Genomic DNA, 21362 nt, shown 5'->3' with positions numbered 1-21362 from the left:
ATCGTACATAAGTTTTTTTTTTTTATTGATACTATTTATAATAATTGAAATAAATGCTTAATATAATTCACAGGCAAAAAAGATGTTAAAAAGCGTTACATTTTCACATTATTAAAAGGAGAGTTCTAACCGGCGTTTTGTAACGGTTGGAATCGCAGAGGGTACCAAGGACTTTAACTAAAATAACAACAATGCTGACTAATCTGAGAAATGCTTTGCTTTTAGAGTAGAGGGGAAAAAACAACATCTTAGATCGGGGTCCGATGGCAGGTTGAGTTGAGAAGCAGGTATAGAATTACCTGTGTTTGCAAGATCGTTTTGTGGGTTTAAACTTATATGTAACTATACATGTATTCGGCGTTTATTTGTGTGAGATTGAACTTTTTATTTTACTTTTAAAATCGTGTACTAAGAGAAATTTTAAAATCCCACTACGTAGAGAATGTTTACAATCATGAATCTTACGATCCGTTATAACTAGTTCAATGAATTAAACAAACAATTTAAATTTATTTTAAAAATTTTCTATAATTACGAATTACTAATCAATTTACTAATATTTTCCGATGATAAAATTTTGAAGGAAATTAAATACTGTTCGATTGTTGAAAAAAAAAATTTCATAATTTATTTTTAAAAATAGAAAAGATTGTTTTATAAGTAATAATACCCTATTAATTATACTTTAATCACACATTTTTCACAGAGCCTTTAACAATTTTGACATCATCGATCGGTCGATCATTTTTATCAGTCTCGACTAAGCCTATTCGCTTGACTATCGCCATCCCAGAATGTATTCTTCCTGAAAAATAGAAATACAAATAAAATTATGTATTATATTTTATAAAATAAAATAAAATAAAAAACTATCATTCTTTGATGATTGTCTCTTTTTTTTTATAGAATAATTTCTCAAATCAAAATTTCTGATGCTAAAATTTCTTTCCTTGAAATTTTTCTACTGAATTGAGGTATAGACGTGAGCATTAATGCCTGGGTTAAAAATAAATGATTTCGGTCATCTAATGGAACCTGCGATTTTTCTAAATATCAGTAGTTGACCGCATGCACATTTTTAAGTTTCTAACCTCTATAAAATAAAAATATAAATTTGTTTACGTGATAATTTAATATTTACATGAATGTTGTTATTTAAAATAACTAATAATTATTAAATTATTAGTAATATAAAGAAGTATTCATGCTTAGTGTTTGATGTGTTTCAAATAAGATGACTGTTGAGTCAATTGACTTAAGTTTAAATTTGTACACTGAGAGAAGGATTTATTAGCTATTAATAATTTAATTTATTTAGGAAGAAGGAGTACATTTATTAATAGTTAATAAGTATTTATTTATATTTAACCAATATTTATTAGCAGTTAACAAATGTTTTGTTAAGTGAATTTATTTCGCTTGCAATGTTATATGATATGAACCCTGATAAAACGAAATGATTTGAAATGATTCAAAATGATTAATTTTTTAATCATTTTTAATCGTACCAAATCATTTAAATCATACCTGATATTTCACAGTTAATCATTATGAATCATTTTAAATACAAATCTATTGACAGGATAAAAAATGATTTGGTATGATTAAAAATTTTTAATAATATTAAATCATTTCTAATCATAAAATACTCTATGAATTTCTGTCCCCTGGTATGATTAAAAATGATTCAAGTATGATTTAAAATTTTTAATCTTAACAAATCATTTCTAATCATAAAATACTCTGTGAATTTCTGTCCCCTGGTATGATTAAAAATGATTCAAGTATGATTTGAAATTTTTAATCTTAACAAATCATTTCTAATCATAAAATACTCTGTGAATTTCTGTCCCCTGGTATGATTAAAAATGATTCAAGTATGATTTGAAATTTTTAACCATAACAAATCATTTCTTATCATAAAATACTCTGTGAATTCCTGTCCCCTGGTATGATTAATAATACACCGGCACACAAAAAAATAAAAGTTGTCTGTGCATTGGACGCGACACATATATTCTCATGTATTTTGACCCGCTCAATCCGAATCCGAGGTCCGTTTGACCCGTATACCTTCAAATTTTCGAGAAAACCTTAAAAAACCGTGAAAAATGACTTAAATTCGGGGTTTTAGTAGTATAAAAAATTTTTTTGATCCAAATAAAGCCTGATGAAACAGAATGATTTGATATGATTAAAAATGATTAAAAATAAATCATTTACAATCATTTTATATAATCTAAATCATTTTCTAAATTTCACCAATAATCAACATTATAATCATTCTTAATAATAGAATAAGAGCATGATATAAAATGATTAAAAATGATTAGAGATTTTTAATCTTTATAAATCATTTCAAATCATCAAAAAATACTCAAATTTTTGTCGCAAGTTATGATTAAAATTGATTCGGTTAGTATTAAAACTTTTTAATCATTTCAAATTCTTCTTAATTGTTAAATTATGTTAGAATTTTTTTACTCGTTATTATTGAAAATGATTTCATTAGTATTAAAAACTTTTAATCATTTCAAATCGTTTTTAATCGTCAAATAACGTTCGAATTTTCGTTATTTATTATGATTTGAAAGGATTCTGTTGTTATTAATAATTTGAAATCATGATAAATCATTATTAACCATAAAATATTTTCTGAATTTGTGAGACCACTTATGATTGAAAATAATTCGGTTAGTATTAAAACTTTTAATCGTTTTAAATTATTTTTAATTGTTAAATACTGTTAGAATTTTTTTAATCGTTATTATTGAAAATTTCATTATTCGTATTAAGAATTTCGATGGTAAATTGTTTGTATTGCAGAAATTCCGATTAAATTAAATAAATTGATAAAATCATCCATGGTCAATATTAAAATTATTTTAACTGCTTTAGAATTGTGTACAATACTATGAAAATTTATTTATTTTTATTTGAAATCTTAGGAAATTACTTTCCTCGACTAGAAATATATCTGAGTGAAGACTGAATTTAAAATATTTCGACTTGTAATCGTTGTTCATAATCTACATAGAATTTTCTTCACTGTTAATTTTACTCTAAACAGAATTAATGGCCGAAAAATTATTATTTTTCTATTCCTGCCTTGTATTTTTACAATGTATCTTTGCCTTCAAGGTTTATCAGTCATTGAAAAAAAAAATTTCGCTCACGCAAGTAAAAAAAATTATATATATTTCTGTAATAATCACGAAAAAATTTTTACTGATTATAAAAAAAATGGAAAACGGTCGACCCTAGAGGCCATCCCTGCAACTGCAACTTTTCGCTCATCCCATATATATATATATATATATATATATATATATATATATATATATATATATATATATATATATATATATATATATATATATATATATTACGTTTTTAGCTGTTCAAACTCAAAAATCCGACAGCCCACGGAAAAAAATGATATGTTAAAATTACAGTAATATAGCTGCAAAATTTAAATTATTAATAAAATGTTAATTTTACAAGAAAAAACTCTAAAATTTTTAAAAATAAAAGTGTAAAAATTACAAAAATTCGATTTATAACTTTAACAAGAATAAGCTGTCAAATTTACTAAATAAGTAGATTAAAATAATACTAGTTACTTACTTAATATCCACAAAATAATAAATGTTATTCTTACAATAATCAATCGATAGTAAAGATTGTTCTACACGGAAAGAAAAATATGGGAACTGTTTCCATAATTATAAGAACTGTTACCATAATTATGGGACAATTCCAATACCTATAGGAATGGTTCTCATAATGATAATGGAATGGTTCCGATAATTATAGGAATGATTCTTATACTGTCATGGAAACCATTCTATATAATTTTGGTAACTATTCGAAAGGGCTTTACTAAACTCAAATTTACTGTAAGCTTGAACCAATTCAGACCGATAGATTTTGAAAAATACTCGTTTAGAAAATTGAAAAATCTACACGAATATTTTTTTTTTTTTACTAAGAAATTCAAAATTGAGTTTTTTTATATTTCAAAGTAAAAGAAATTAACAATAAAAGATTTGTAACATTTTAAATTGTTAAAATTTTTACAAATATATAAAATATGTAAAAGATTGATGTGGATACTCGAATGAAAGGTATCGATGCCTGTAACATCAGGATGCCCTGATTAAAAAAAGTATTTAGACGAAGGAAAAAGTATTAAAAAGAATTAGATTGATGATAAAAACTAATTCTTTTTAATACTTTTTCCTGTGTTTGGAATACTTTTGTTTAATCAGGGTGAGCTTATATCTCCAAAAATATCAATATTCGATAAAATACAATACCATTTCTTAACTATTGACATTTTTACATTTATACACTAATAAAAGAAATTAGTTGAACTAGGAAACAAATCTTGACTTAAGATAATAAATTTGAAGAAATTGATTGCCATGAGCTAAAAAGAAAAATTCTGAAACTAAGAAAAATTTACTTAAACTGAGAAAATGTTCTTGGTTCAAGAATTTTTTTCGTCGTGGCTCAAGATGATTAATTCTTTCAAAATTATTTTGTTGAGTCAGATTAATTATTTTTCAGTGTACAGAGAAAATACTGAACTTTCAATAGTATCATTTTTAGGTGTAAAATTAACATCTTTTCGAAGCAAAGTTTGCTTTTTTTTCATGTAGATATTATATTTTGCCAGCTGTAATATTTGCATTTAAAAAAATATAAAGTTAACATCTTTTCAAATGTATGTTTAACATTATTGATTTCACAGTGCAATTTAATAAAACACTATTTGATAAATTTTCAAATTGCGATAACTTTTGAATGGATGAACCGATTTTCACGTTCCTGGCGGCAATTGACGCGGTTTTTCGAGTTCTAAAAATCTTTCCATTGCATCAAAGACGATCCTATCAGAAATGTCGGAGTTACGTTAAAAAAACACTTTTTTTTATTTTCTTGGGTTCACGATATCTTCCGAACGAATCGATTGATTTTGACCAGATTGGTCCCAATCGACGTGGTCTTGTAAGCTTTAAAGTTGATTAGTTTTTGAACTTGATCAATTGAGCCGTTTAAAAATAATTACAAAAAAATCACATTTCAAAAAATTTTTTTTCTTCGTTTTTTTGAGATTTTTTAAAAACTATCGGTCCGAATCGGTTCAAATTCTCAGGAAATCTAAGTTCAGTAAAGACTTTTCGAATGCTGCCAACTATTATTGGATCGCTCAAGCCGTTCAAATGTTATAAGCGGGTTACACACATCTACACACAAACACACACACACACACACACACACACACACATTCATACAGACATACGGATATTATAGCTAAAATTTTTGAAGAAGCTTCCTTGGACCTCAAAACGTCAACATCCGTTGAAAACTAGATTTTCGAAAAAAAAAAAAAAGAGAATGGAACCAATAATTACCTGAATTAAAAAAATTTTCAATTTTTTTTAACGGAAAGTGAAAAATAAATAAAAATTATTTGTTAAAGTATTTGAAAGTATTATGAATATGCTTAATAATTACTGATAATTTTCATTAATACTTTTGTGATTTGAAATAATTATATATTTTTTAACTAAATCGAATTATTTTTTAGAACTAACAATGAATGAAAATTTTAATTTATTTCACATCATTTTCAATCATATTTTTATAATTAAAAATGATTAAATATTTCTAATAGTTTTAAATCATTTTCAATCATATATTTATAAATAAAGATCATTTGAAATGATTAAAAATTTCTAATCATTTCAAATCATATTCTTATGATTAAAAATGATTTAAAATGATTCAAAATTTTTAATCATTACAAATCATATTCTTATGATTAAAAATGATTTAAAATGATTCAAAATTTTTAATCATTTCTAATCATTTCGTTTTATCAGGGAAGATTGCTTATAAACAAAAATCATATTTATAAATTATTTGTATTAATTATATTACATTATAATAACGTTTATTGTAACACACCGAATTCTATCACAGCTCATAATTATCTTTTATATTTTTAAATATTGAAAACGTTAATTTATTCAGTGAATTCAATTATTATCATGTATTCCAGCCGTATAGTTATAAAAAGTGTCAAAAGAAAATTGCTATTTTTGCTTTTGATTTAAAATAAATATTTGTTAACAGTTAACAAATATGCATTAACTATTAATTAATATTTATTAATAAACCCTATGATGTTAACAAATCATTTATTAAGAGTTAATAATAATAAAGCTTATTAAATATAAAAAAATCTTTCTATCAGTGTAACAAGTTTAAATATGAATTTTTTTGTTGACATTGGAAATAATAGACATAAATTTACAGTAATTAATGGTTTATTTTAAACAATACTCATTATTTTTAATAATAGTTGCATGCATGCACCTCAACGAAATGTTTTGCCCTTGTCATTATTGAATCTAAGTTTGAATTAATTTACTAATCTGTTACGTTTTTACTATTATTAGTTTTGTTTTAAACTAAACAAATTTTGTTTACTAATAATATAAATCTAATTTAAATAAATAAGTATAAAAACATTATACATTAAACATAAAAAACTAATTAAAGTTTAAAAAATAACCAATGTTTGACAATCGGTCAACTACTGGAACATTCTGCGGTCAATTACTGGATCAAGCCGGTCAACTACTGGTGTTTTTATCTTACCTGCATTTAAATGTGAATTTATATGTAATTTTATTAATAATTCAAATAAATAACAGCACCTATCAAAAACTTAACTATTTAAAGTTTAAATAAACTTTGAATTATTTTTTTTTAACATATAATAATTAAATTACGATCAATTGAAATGCCAAAAATCCTTAATCGGTCAACTACTGGTACATTTACCCTAAGTAATTTGAAAAATATTTAAAATTTATTAATTTTTACTAAATTGATAAAAAAAAACTAATTTTATAAATAAAAAATTCTAAAATATTGATTTCTCAGTGAAAAAAAATATTGTGTGAAAAAATTGATCATTACAGTACAAAATTAATAAAAGAGTTTTTAGAGCAACATTGACAATTTTTTTTTCAATTCATACATTTTATCATTTTCATAATTTATACTGTAAATCTGCTATAAAATATAGTAATTAAAAAAAAATTAAAAACGTAAATTTGCCGATTCTTAGACTTAAAAAACCTAGTGACCGTATAACAGAATTATCACTCAGATTTGGCTTTATTTGATACTGTTAAGTCAGATCCGGCCTGATAAAATCATCAGGACATACTAAAAAATTATAAACGGGCATATTAAATTATATCAGGCCATATAAGAATATATCAACAAATTATATATAGATATATCAAATTATATCAGACTAGATTGCCATATCAAGCTTGATCAAGCTATATCAGGCCGGATATGGCCAATTTTCATATCAGGACCTATCAAAAATAATATATGAACATATCAAATCATATCTGGCCTGATATGATTATATCAAAAATTTTTATATGGCCATATCAGGACATATCAAGTCTAATCAGAATATTTTTTCACGGGAATGATTTGTTTACGAGCATGAATTGTTTACGAGCACCAGTACGTGTTGTAAAATTAAAGAACGGTCGTCTCTTCATAACATGGTAGGTGAATCTTTTGTATTAACATAATTGTTTTTAGTAAAAAATATCATGCTTTACTATAATATTCCTTTACTTAGATTAAGAACGCCTCCATTCTTAATGAACCTAAATAATTAAACTGTCTCTAGCAAGATAGTTCTCAATATTTTTAAATTTTATTGTCTATAACGCAAAAACTGAAAATAGCTATCTAAAAGTATATCGTATGCTTTGTAAGCTACTTATGAAAGATTTTAGTATGCACAGATCATATCATTTAAGCTGATTGAATTTAATCAAAATTAGTGATAAAATAAAATTTAAAAAGTGAATCATCCTTGAAAGTCACTGTAAAAATTTGTATAAGCAAAAATAATCTTGCTTCTTGCAAGAACGATAATTTATCTTAATGACATAAAATATAAGAATTTTAATAAAATAATCGAATGATGAATAAAAAAAATTACCAAATATTGCATGTTTGCCATCTAACCATTGAGTTGGTGCCAATGTTATAAAAAACTGTGATCCATTAGTATCGGGTCCAGAATTAGCCATTGAAAGTATTCCAGCACCTGAAATTATTATGATCATTCAAGTTAAAATCGATAGTATACATATGGAGTATCTTGTGACACAAAATCAATAGTCTAGTCGAGAAGTGAGTTTTCTGCGAAAAATCTTAATACCAATCTTAAAAATATGGCGATTGGTACATTGGATTCAGAATTTAATTCTGAGAAATGAGTATTTTTTAATTTATCCGCTATTAAAAATTTCATTTGTTATAACCAAAAAACGAAGTGGAAAAAGAGTAGTCTCCATTTTGTTGCTATAACTTCAAAAATATAAAAGATATCTGAAATTTGAAAAAAGATTCTAAAAAAGGAGAAAATTTTAGTAAAATAAGTCTCGACTCCCGGAGTTGTAGCTCCATTATTTATAATTTTAATTTAACGTTGAAAGTTGGGCTCCGCGCGGCCGTTTCGGAGCCTAGGCGTCCCCGCCAAGCAAGGTATGCAACACAAAATAATTTTTTTAGAACATTCAATATTAATTTAAAAATCTGAATAAAAGTGTCATCTAGACACTTAAAGGAATATAGTCCCGCAGAAAAAAATTTTTTAGCTTAATTTTTGTTTAAGTTATTCAATTGTTAATTAACAAATTTTTCGGAGACTTGAGTTTTAATAAAATCTTGTATAAAAGTTTACAAATCAAGTCTATTAATTTTTTTTCTTTTAGGAGCTCTTGTTATATAAATAATGAACAAGATTGAGTTGTAAAAGTTTATAAAAGTTTTTTCATTTGTTTATAATGATTTTTCAAAGTTATCAAAAATAGAAATATCCGGCTAATGTCATTAAAAAAATTTTTTTTCCCAAATCTTTAATTTTAGTTGTTTTTGTATTTATATATTGCGTTTGGTAGCTTGGCTAAAAATTTTTTAACATTAATTGTTTAAAAATTTTTTATAAACAAATAGACAAATTTAATATTTTTGAAAATTTTTTTCTGTCATTTTATTGTCTTAGTAAAATAATGATTTTTGAAAAAAAATTTTTTTAATTGTTTATAATTGTTTTTTTTTCATTTATCCACCATTTAAATTATTTATTAAGAAATCATTTTTTTTTTTAAATCATCATTTACAATTCTCAATTTAATTATGAAAATAAATTTTTTTTTTATTTGAATTTTCATTGTTTATTTTATAAACAATTTGTTATAAACAAATTTCCATTTTCATTATATTTTTTTTCCGTAGCTTTAAAAAATTACAAATACAGACCTGTGCATAAAAGTTGTAAAAAAAATTTTTCTCTATTTTTTATTGAATTTTGAAATACTTTACCCCATTAAAGTTGAAGCGGTCAACTATTTTATCAACTTATAAATTGTTATAACTTCTAAAACTATTGATGATACGGTCTTTGACATTCAAGACGATCTTATAGACAATTTAAAATAATTTTTTTATATTTTTAATTTTATTTGTTTATTATTTTTTTTTTATTTATTCAAATTATTACATGGTTAAGGGTTCATTTTTTGGATTTTATTGTCCTTATATTCCTACCTAACGCCAATAATTTATGTAGTTTTTGCTGTTTCCTTTCAGTTTTGGAATTTTCAATTAATTACAGTTACAGCTTTCAATGGTGGATCAGTCATGGTGTGGGCAGGCGTGTCCTTCAATACCAGAACCCCGTTGGTCATCGTTCGTGGGACGTTGACTGCCGATAGGTTCGTCGACGAAATTCTGGAGCCACACGTCCTGCCTATGCGCACACGCATGGGGGCAAGACGGTTCATTTTGATGCAGGATAATGCTCGTCCTCACACTGCAGTTCGTACGCGAACTTTTCTCCGCGCCAACAACGTAACAACGCTTAATCATCCAGCGATGAGTCCTGATTTGAACCCAATTGAGCATGTTTGGGACATGCTTGGGCGTCGATTGCGGCGAGACTATCCGCAACTGCACAATCTTCATCAGTTGACTCAAGCGTTGTTACGTTGTTGGCAAGGAATTTCGCAACGTGATATTCGACGATGCATCAACATGCAAGAGCGTTTACGAGCTGTGATTCGGAACAGAGGTGGCAATACACGGTACTGAGCAGTTACTGCCGTGCGTACAGAGGTCATTCGGCAGCTTCAAACAGACAAACACGCAGACAAAGACACACACACGTGTGTGTGTGAGAAGCGTAAATCCGATCGAGCAACCTCCACGTGGTACGCTTTGGGTAACGCTAATGCCGGCGGTAAAACAACAGTCGAAAAAAATTGAGAAAATTTCGAAAAAAATTTTCGAAAAAAATTGAAATTTTTTTTTTTCAAATTTCTTGAAAAATCAATCTCTTTGATCGAAAAAATAAAGAATTTTGAAAAAAAAAATTTTTTTCAATGGAAAAATGAATAAAAATCACAAAATTGCTCATAATGGTGATTTTTGCGAAAACACAGAATTTGAAGCTTCTGGGCACTATGAACAAAAAATCGCAGCGCTTTGAATTTCTTAGGGATTTTAGGGGATACTTTGAAGTTAAAAAATTACCAACGATATCCTTCGTTCATCCATTTTATCCAAAGTTATACCAAGTTATCCAAATATCCTTAATTATGCGAATTTTTGTCTTTTTTCAGTCCGAGTTTTCAATTCAAAAAAATTTTTTCTTCAAAAGCGGTTTACGTTTTCTTATAGAGAATATTGTGTAGTTTTCAAAACCCTCCTTCGATTTCCTATACGGTCATTATTTCCAGAGTTATTGATTTCCAAAGTCAAAAAAAACTTTTTTGCTTTGATTGACGATAACTCCGCGGCAAATTATCGTACAGGCTTTTTGATTACGTCAAATTAAAGGGTATTAAATTTACTAAAAGAGCTTTTAAACGAAACAATCGAAAAAATTTTTTGAAGCCCGTAGACCTTTTTTAAGACGAAAAAAAATTTCGAAAAATTTTTTTTCAGTAGTTTTCTTAGGATTTCTTCAGACCTGACGATGACAAAAAATTTTCATGGTCACATCTAAAAACTAGACACTTGGAGCTACAATTTGCTTTTTTTTTTTTTCTGTGCGATCATTTTCCTCGGAGTTACAGCTCGCTGAAAATCACCAAAAAATTTGGAATTTTTTTTATATCCCTTAATTTTTGTGACTAGTGTAGAAAGAACCAAATTTTCATTTAACGGCAAACTAATTGAAATAGTAATTAAATAAAAAATAAAAAAATCGAGTTATAAATGATTTTTCTTTTTCAATCTTGTTCTACTCTCCGGTCGATTGATGATTATAAGGATCAATAAATTTTCAAAAAATGACTTTACTTAACATTTTTAAGATAGAAATGGTCTATAATTGAAATTTTCACTTTTGACTATTAATTTGGAAGTGATATTACACAGAAAAAAAGGTTCACTTAAGTCAAGAAAATATTTTTCTTCCTAATTATTTTCTTGAGCAAAAAAAAAATTTTTTTTTTTTACACAAGAAATTTCACTTATTCCAACAAAATTAATTTCCATGCTCTAAGAAATACATATCTTATTGATCCAAGAAAATCTTCTTGTTTTGAGAAAATTTAGCCTCTTGCTCCAAAAAATTTTGTTCTTGATAGAAGTAAATTTTCTTGCCTTGAGAAAATTTCTCTCTTGCTCCAAAAAATTAAATGACTCGATGGAAGTACATTTTCATTAATATTTTTATTGACTAACATGTCAAATTGGAAGATCAAATAATATTGAACCATTTCTTTTTATTCAAAATGTAAAATTGAACGCCAAAATAGTATAAAATGGGTATCAAATAATCAAGAGAAAAATTTTCTCAATGAGAGAATAGTATATTACACACCGAGAGAAGTAAAGTAAGAAATGTCTCAGATCCCATGTTTGTCAACCTCGGCTTCGCCTCGGCCAACAATTACATGTGATCTGAGACATTTCTTACTTTACTTCCCTAGGTGTGTAATAAACTATTTCTTAGCTGAAGTAGGTAGCGCTACTTCCCTAAAGTATATAAAAATTTTTTGTATCAAGTATTTACGATAATTTGAATGAAAAAATAATTACTTCCACCAATAATAGAACTTCAAGAAAAATTTTTACTTCGACTAACATAACTTGGGTCTTCTCAGGAACCCAAAATTTTTCTTGAGCCAAGAATTTTGTTTTCAAGTCAAGAAATTTTTCTTTCTGTGTATGGTTTTTTAATATCTTCATACTTTTTTTCTGCACATTGAAAGAATAGTTTCAAGTAAAAGATAATCGATGCACTAATTTTTAGCATCGAAACATAAATATATACATCAATAAAATAGAGAAGATAGATCTCGTGAATTACATGTTTACAGAAAATAAATAAATTTGTTTTCAAGCCCAAGAATCTTTATCAAAATTGAACTTTTTAATCTACTATGTAGAAAAAATTTAAAAAGGTCAGAATGGAAGTAGATTTCATATTTGAACAGCGTATCTTTAAAAAAGTTTGAAAAATCCAAATGTGCATGCCTTAACGCTCGTGTTATTTGTAAATTTTTCAAATTCCCGCGGATAGAATAGAAACTTTACTAACGCCATCTAGTACGCCCCGATAATAGAAGCAAGTCTTCACTAACTCTGTTTATATATATTTTTTATAATAGTCTATTCGAGAAGTAAGTTTCCTGCAAAAAATCGTTAAGCCATTCTTAAAAATATGGCAATTGGTGCATTGGATTCAAAGTTTAATTCTGAAAAAGTGGTATTTTTTTTAGTTCCGTTTTGTAGCTATAACTTCAAAAACATTAAAGATATCTGAAATTTGAACAAAGATCCTAAAAGAGGAGAAAATTTTAGGGACATTTCGTAGTGACTGGTAGGACATTTGACTCTGGAATTCCATCTATTATAAGCTACAATTATGTGACTAAAATTTGTACTAAAGTAAAATGTATCTTATATTATAGAAGAATAACTAATTAACAACATCATTTTGTCAAAAATCTCGATTACTTTTTAAGTTTCTCGTAATTATCGTTTGACTGAGTGTGACTGGTGGGATATCAAAAATTCCTTCTCTCTTACCGCGGTACACTTAAAGTCGTGTTTCAGTTCGACCACTAAGCTTTTAAAAAATAATTCCCTCTCAATACATAATTGATCCTACAAACATTCAATATTATAAAGAATTAGACTGATTACCTACGTAGGAATAATTAAAAAAAATTTTTTTATTGTGACTGGTGGGACAGGCATTTGTGACTGGTGGGACAGGCATTTGGGACTGGTGGGACAAATACAAAATGCGTACATGAAGTTTTTTATCAAGAAGCTTGTATGTTATTCCAACCTTAGAAACATTATTGTTTATATATTAAATTATTAATTATTAATTATTTAGGATAAATGAAATATATAATAAAAGAACACAAATAATGGATTAAGCATGCTGACAACACGATCTTCGATAAACTTAGATGTTAATTAATAGAGAACATAAAATAAACTTGTTCTTAAAACTCGTCCGTTTTTTATCCTGTTTTCATCGGGTTATGAATCTTAGGAGAATAAGAAATATATCTGTACTTCGAAAAATATACGAGAAATGAAGTGAGAATAGGAGAAGATTCATAAATAAGGATGACACGTAAAATCGTGAAGCGTTCCACATTTTTAAAATTATTAAATAATTTTATGAAGCGGGAAAGAATGGGAGTTACGGTAACTATTACGTGAAGTGATTCCCATTCACGTAACAGGATAATTGGGAGGATAACTCGCGAGAAAATTCAGCAAGAAAAATCGCCAAATTAGTGATTATTTACGCTGATAGAAGGATTTGTTTATAGTTAAAAATATTTGTTAATATTTAATAAATCATTTATTAGAGACCACTTTTTAGCATTAAATAAATATTTCTTAATATTTAAAATGATTTATTTGTATTTAATAAATCTGATATTCATTTATTAAATATTAATAAATCTTTTTAAATACTAAGAAATATTTATCTAATACTAAAAAGTGGTATCTAATAAATGATTTATTAAATATTAACATATATTTTTAACTATAAACAAATCCTTCTATCAGTGTAAGTCAAAAACAAATTAATCATTTAACTGAAGATCAACAAGGGAAAAAAGCTGTAAATTTCAATATTTTGACGAAAATCTATGATGCATTAACTATGAGCCAAAGTCCCACCAGTCAAATGTGACTGGTGGGACATATTTTAAATAATCCTTAAAACTATATTTTGGATTATTTGGTAGTTATAAGAAGTTTAAATCATTTTTAACATGTTTGTTGTTACTTCTACAAAGAAAAAAAATTAGGAAAAAGGTTGACCCTGAAAGCCATCCATGCAACTTCCCGCTACTTTCGTAATTAAGCGCTCTAAATTGCACTTATAATGTTCTTGAGCTCTTCGAACTCAAAAATCTAATTTTCGTGTAATTTTGAGCTCTCCGAGCTCAAAAGTTTGATAGGAGTTTAATAAATCACTATTTTTGTAATTTTCAAACCGCAATAACTTTTGAATGAATGAACCGATTTTCACGCGGTTAGCGGCATTCGACGCAGTGTTTCAAGTTCTATGATATACTTTCAAATACAAATTGATTAGACCGGAAATTTTGGTGTAATCCGAAAAAAACACTTTGTCGATTTTTTTCGTCAACGATAACTCACGAACGAATCAACCGATTTTTACAGGGCTTGGTGGCGATCGACGTGGTTTTTTGATGTTAAGAGCTGATTAGTTTTTTAAATTGATCGGTCAAGCCGTTTAAAAGTTATTAAAAAAATGTCGGAGTTATGTTAAAAAAACACTTGTTTCCAAATATTTTATCGAGAATATCTCTCGAACCAATCAACCGATTTCCCCGATTTTGGCGACGATCGACGCGATGTTTTAAGCTTAAGGGCGGATTAGTTTTTAAAATTGATCGATAGAACCGTTTAAAAGATATTCCAAAAAAACCACTTTCAAAAATGATTTTTTTCTTATTTTTTTTTTAGATTTTTCAAGATTTCTTAAAATCTATCGGTCCGAATCGGTTCAAATTCTCAGGAAATCTAAGTTCGAGGGAACTCTTTAGAACACCTTTTAGTTCGTTTTGATCGGTTCAATCGTTTAAAAGTTATATAAACGAGTCACACACACACACACACACACGCGCGCGCGAACACACACAGTGACAACATCGCGGGGGTAGTCGGGGAAGCTTCCTAGGACCTCAAAACGTCGAGATCCGATGAAAACTCGATTTTCGAAAAACGGGATGAAAACAATAACTTTCCGATTCTTGAAAATCTTTGATTTTCTTAGCGGGAAGTTAAAAATTGAACAAGTCAGATTTGAGGTTGGAAAAACAATTTTTCTATCTTTTTGCGTGACTGGTGGGACTTGTGATAAGCTTATGTTCAAATACGAAATATACAAAAATGAACGTATCTTTTTGTTTAAATCAACCGTAATTTTTTTAGAAACAATTTTGGAACGTACTTGGTGTGCGTTATTGTGTATTTCAATTTTTTTTAAGTGTCCTAGTAGATACAATTTAGGAATTTCATAAAAAGTGAAATATTTCGTAACTACGCACACTAAATACGTTCCAAAATTGTTTCTTTTAATTTTTAAATTTACAAAAATTTTTTTTTTAATTTTCGAAAATCATATACAACCATATCAGTTACTTATATCGTTGTATATCATTCATCACATATGACTATGCCTCTGGTTACATTTTTTTGTGAAAAAATTAAAATTTTTATAAATAGCTATTTTTTTAATGAATTAATTTTTCTATGTTGATTTTTTTACAGATATTCATATTGATATTTTTATTTGAAAAATTTTTTGGTATAATTTTTATAATTTGGTATATAGGTTCTCATGAAAAAAGTAAACCAACTGTCAAAGAAATGACGTTGGTAAATTTAAATTTAAACATAGTAAGACAAGAACAACCCGTAAATAATTTAATTAATGATCAAGCCTCTACTTCGAATGATAATAATAATGCTGATATGAATCTTAACGATCATAGTCATTCTTTTAATGAAGAGTTTCTTCCTTTGATAAATAATCCTGAAACAGACACCTCAGTATCTTTTGAAGTACTATACGAATTTATAGTAGATAATCAACCTCTAGAAATCATTTTTCAAGCTCAGTCAGGCACTGATCAAAGTAAAAATTTAAATTTGTTAAATTTATCTGATATTTTGGAACGTAATATTGGTGATGAATTAATAGTTGAATCAAATGTTTTGATGTTGATAATCAAACAGGTTTGTCAGCAAATTAAAAAACAATCCTTCCTCGAAGAGCTCAAAAGCTAAAAACAGCTACTTTTTTTATAGAGCTCAAAAAACTACATCGATTGCCGCCAACCACGTGAAAATCTGTTGATTCATTCGAAAATTATAACAGTTTGAAAATTATAAAAATTGTATTTCATCGAACTCTGATAAGACTTTTGAGCTCGAAGAGCTCAAAAGCATAAAACAGCTAATTTTTTTATTCATTTTTCTTATCGATCTTAATGTTATAAACATTTTTAGGTTGGTTGGAGAACAAAAATTTTTTTCATACGCCTTTTTGGCTCTACAGAGCCAGTAGATGTTGAGATGCGCCTTTTAGGCATTAGTAACGCGATATAATGATACGAAAATTATATTTTTGAGCTCGAAGAATTAAAAAAAGTAATAAGTGCAATTTTGAGCGCTTAAGTATGGAATTAGTGGGGAGTTGCAAGGATGGCCTTTAGGGTCAACTGTTTTCCTAATTTTTTTTTTTAGATTTTCTCGACAGTACATCTGCAATTACAATTGCTTCTACTGCTGCTAGTGCTACGCCAACTATTGACAAATATTCTCAGGTTCAAGGATGTCAAACATTTAGTCAATCAGTTATTGGTAAAAAGAATGACTCTATATCTGACAATAAAAGTTAGTAAAATAATATTTAAAAATTACTGACAAGGAACTTTAACATTAATAAAAATATTTGTGATATTTATCAGTTGAAACCGATGTTGGGAATCCTTTTGATGACGCATTTAAGATGAAAACTGATTATTTACCGAAGAAAAAAAAGATTAAATTGGAGTTATTCGGTAAACCCAAACTATTTTCTGCTGGTACATCTGATCAGTGGATGCAATATCACTCGAAAAAAGAAAATGATCGGAAAATAAAAGAAGAAAAGTTACAAAAAAGAAAAAAATTACAAGAGAAGAAACTTCTAGCTGAAGAAAAGAAAAAATTGCAAGATAAAATGAAAGCAATACAACAAAAAATCAAAGAAGAAACGAAATAGTTAAATTTTAAATTCAATTTTAAATACATCTAGTCTTTATTTTTTAATTATTCATCCAAAGATTCAAAACTGTTCTTGTCATGCTTATTTTGTAAATCCATGTTTATTTATTATTTGTTAAATAGTTTTATTTTTGAATATAACTGTATTAATACTTGATAAAGATATTGAACAACACTTAACATTATGGATAAACAAATTAAAGACTAAAAGAAAATTTTTAATCTTAATGTTTCAATCTATTTTGTGTTCCATAATTTGGGACATACCTTATGAAACACTCGTACATGCTGTTTCATACTGTTCCATAAATACGGTCAATTAATTTATTAATATTTTCAGTTAAAACTCACTTCATAACAATTTTTATCGCTTTAATAGATATCCCAGAAACATTTAATTTGAAAAGATTCAATGTTTCAAGTCTATTTTCTTTCAAAAAGAATAAAATATACAATTCCTTTTCATAGAGTGTTCCATAATATGGCCCTTTACCTTACTGTTTAATAGAAAAGCTGAGAGTTGAATTTAATGTACATTCAATAATATAAAAAAAATAAGGAAAATCAATGAGTTATGTAAAAAAAAACTCAGTGATTTTGACGGAATGTACATACGTAGAATGTCTTATGTCTATTATTTAATGGACTATTTAACTAGAATTTAGTTATTTAACTAGAATAACCTGAATTTATAAAGTTTTATTTACCTGTGTGTTTTAAATCGTCATGAATCTCGTCATCAAAACACTCGCCATAGATAGATACACCACCTTTTCCAGTTCCCGTAGGATCACCTCCTTGAATCATGAAATCTCGAATAACGCGATGAAACTTAGTTCCATTATAATATCCTCTCCTTACGAGTTCAGCAAAATTTCTACATGTATTTGGTGCATGTTTCCAGTATAATTCAATACCGATTTCACCCATGCTAGAAATATAAACAGAGTACATCATCTGTGAGTTGATTAACTGTTTAAATAATGTACTTACGTAGTTTCTATTAAAACAAATGGCGGTTGCCAATGTTTATCGGGAATTCCAGAAATATTTGTTAATGCCATAATATAAATAATTATAATGAAACCGTGCTATTAACTAGTTGTGATTCTGTTTACGAATTGTTACAAATAGCACGCGTTTTATTATACATGTGCATCAGTATTGTAAACAATGTATACATGTTATGCTTCCATCTGATGGATATTATTTTAATTTATTGAAAGTGAGGTCATCTGAAGGGATAGACCTCTATAGTCCATAAGTTGATTAGCTACATTGTCGATGGAGTAGATTCCCGATTTCGGGATTTCGGGAAAAAAACCCTGATAGCCACCTTAACCGCAACTTGACCGTAAGTTATTCGGTAACTTATAGGTAATCTACGGCCGCATTCTGAAAGCATTTTCTTTGTATGAGTTGCTGAGGGACGACGTTTATTGGACTGATTTAAATTGGAAAAGTAACCGATAGGACATATCCCAATTACCCAGATCCCTATTACCCGAATTACCAATTACTCATAATCCCGATGACCCAAATTTTCAATTACCTAAAATTCCGATCACCAGTAATTTCAATTACCCATACTACCAAATACCCAAATTTTCAATAATCCAAAAGTTCGATAGCTAAAGTTTTCATTAACCAGAAACATTGATGACAAGACATTCCGATTGGACAGATTTCATAAGCTCAAAGTCGATTTCTTTGTTATCGACAGATGAAACTTATTGTAAAAGTACATTCAGTTATTATACAGATGGCCAAAAACTATTATAAAATGAAATATCATATAAACATGTTTAGAAAAATTTAAACGTGTTTTTTAATACATTTATTCAAATTAAATTATGAATCATAACTATTTTTAATAATAATGAAGTTTATTAATATTATTTTCAATTTATTATAATTTTGACAGCGTTAACAAAAGTTATATTTAAGTACAACTGATCGATATTTATCTTGTTATATTAACGAATAACTTTTTAAAAAAAATACAATTTAAATGTAACAATTAGTGCGATTATGATTATTATTTATAAAGTAATAAAATAATAAACAGTTCGTGCGTACGTGTAGGCTTTAAAGTCGACTTAAAAAACATTAAATAAAAAAAAGTAAGCGAATTATAAAATAAAAAAATTAAATATTCACAGTTAATAAACAATAATCACTACATGTTGAAATAACATTAAAAGATGAATTAATTCTTCAAAAAAAATGGACTTTAGAGCATACTCTATAAAAAATTTAATATTTTTTTTGTTTTTTATTCAGTTATTTTATTTTCATCAATGAAATTAATTAAATTTTAAGTTAAGTGAGTTACTAATAAGTATTGGTGTTATTAATAGTTTATTTAAACGTTTAAAATTGTTAGAAGTGAATAAAAATTTTTTTGCTTCGATTGCTAATTGTTTATCTATTTATTTTACTAAACATACCTCTAATTTTCTAATTAATTAATTAATAGCTTAATTGCTTTTCTATACATGAAAATAAAAAATAAAAATAAATCAATAATTATAAATGTTAAATATTAATAATAATAATAAAAATGTATTTTTTTTAAAAAGTTATTCGTTAATATAACAAGATAAATATCAATCAGTTGTACTTAAATATAACTTTTGTTAACGCTGTCAAAATTATAATAAATTGAACATAATATTAATAAACTTCATTATTATTAAAAATAGTTATGATTCATAATTTAATTTGAGTAAATGTATTAAAAAAACACGTTTAAATTTATTTAAACATGTTTATATGATATTTCATTTTATAATAGTTTTTGGCCATCTGTATAATAACTGAATGTACTTTTTACAATAAGTTTCATCTGTCGATAACAAAGAAATCGACTTTGAGCTTATGAAATCTGTCCAATCGGAATGTCTTGTCATCAATGTTTCTGGTTAATGAAAACTTTAGCTATCGAACTTTTGGATTATTGAAAATTTGGGTATTTGGTAGTATGGGTAATTGAAATTACTGGTGATCGGAATTTTAGGTAATTGAAAATTTGGGTCATCGGGATTACGAGTAATTGGTAATTCGGGCAATAGGGATCTGGGTAATTGGGATATGTCCTATCGGTTACTTTTCCAATTTAAATCAGTCCAATAAACACCTACGCAAATTTAGCACCTCATTAAAAGAATTTTCAATCGAAAATGCCCTTAAGCGATAGGTCCCTGTTAGGTCCTTTAAGGTCCTACAATTTTTTTGTTAGGTCCTTTTTGGTTTTTTTTTAAATAATTTTTCAAATTTTTGCATGCATTTTAGCACCTCATCCAATTAAAAAATAAAAAATTAAATAAAAATTACATTCTTTATCGTAAGGTCCTTATTGGTCTATCCTTTTGATTTTTATATTAATTATATTATTTTTTTTATTAGTAATTATAAATTAATTGAGGCCTGCACATGCGTATACTATGTATAAGTGTGGCGCGAAATTTAAATTGCTTCTGGTTTTCGGTATTGAATATCAAAGCAGCAGTGCTGATACCTTTAAAAATAATTAAGCGCGATTCAATTTCAATATATGATTTCTATTATACACTTATCAATTGTCGTGTTCGGTTTACAAAACCTACCCCGGGTAGAACAAAAATAAAGACATCTGATTGGAGCAGAAGTTTTTAAATTTATTTTTAGATCTAATCGACTTCATCTGTTTGGTCTAACCCGGAGCAGGTTTTGTAAGCCGAATACGCCGAATAATAAACTGTTACATATGTATGTGACCGTAATATTGATAGTCTATATTTAATAAATAAATATTATTAATCACTATGTATCAACCGTGATTCGTCGCATGGAGTAACTATGACCCCAACATATATCAGGCGCAAGGGTCAAATTGACCCGATGCGCCCATTATTAAATTTTGTGGAGTATGACGAATTATTGTTGTCAACAATTAGATGACAGTTTAACAAAACTGT

The 21362-nt window shown here is 27.1% G+C and overlaps 1 protein-coding gene across 1 annotated transcript; it reads right to left on the bottom strand.

Moving 5' to 3' along the window:
- Positions 1-8: 8 nt before the first annotated feature.
- Positions 9-18557, bottom strand: Cypl (peptidyl-prolyl cis-trans isomerase-like 1 Cypl). Its single transcript, XM_074244941.1, has 4 exons — positions 18397-18557; positions 18111-18334; positions 8054-8161; positions 9-805 (listed from the first exon to the last, which is right to left on the bottom strand). The coding sequence occupies exons 1-4, from the start codon at positions 18465-18467 to the stop codon at positions 690-692; spliced, it is 519 nt and encodes a 172-aa protein (XP_074101042.1). The 5' UTR covers positions 18468-18557; the 3' UTR covers positions 9-689.
- Between the last annotated feature and the right edge of the window lie 2805 nt (positions 18558-21362).

The sequence above is a fragment of the Cotesia typhae genome, unplaced genomic scaffold, assembly GCF_013202065.1.
Source record: "Cotesia typhae breed Kobodo isofemale line unplaced genomic scaffold, CoteBio_Ctyphae contig_44, whole genome shotgun sequence".
Lineage (NCBI taxonomy): Eukaryota > Metazoa > Arthropoda > Insecta > Hymenoptera > Braconidae > Cotesia > Cotesia typhae.
This window is presented reverse-complemented; position numbering and strand designations above follow the sequence as displayed.

Bases quoted from the DNA above. Each gene is read 5' to 3' on its own strand.
- Cypl (XM_074244941.1), bottom strand. From the start codon at position 18,467: ATGGCATTAACAAATATTTCTGGAATTCCCGATAAACATTGGCAACCG. The intron at 18,335-18,396 runs GTAAGTACATTA...TTATATTTCTAG, and splicing joins TTTGTTTTAATAGAAACTAC to CATGGGTGAAATCGGTATTG. The intron at 8,162-18,110 runs GTAAATAAAACT...TAATAATTTCAG, and splicing joins TGACGATTTAAAACACACAG to GTGCTGGAATACTTTCAATG.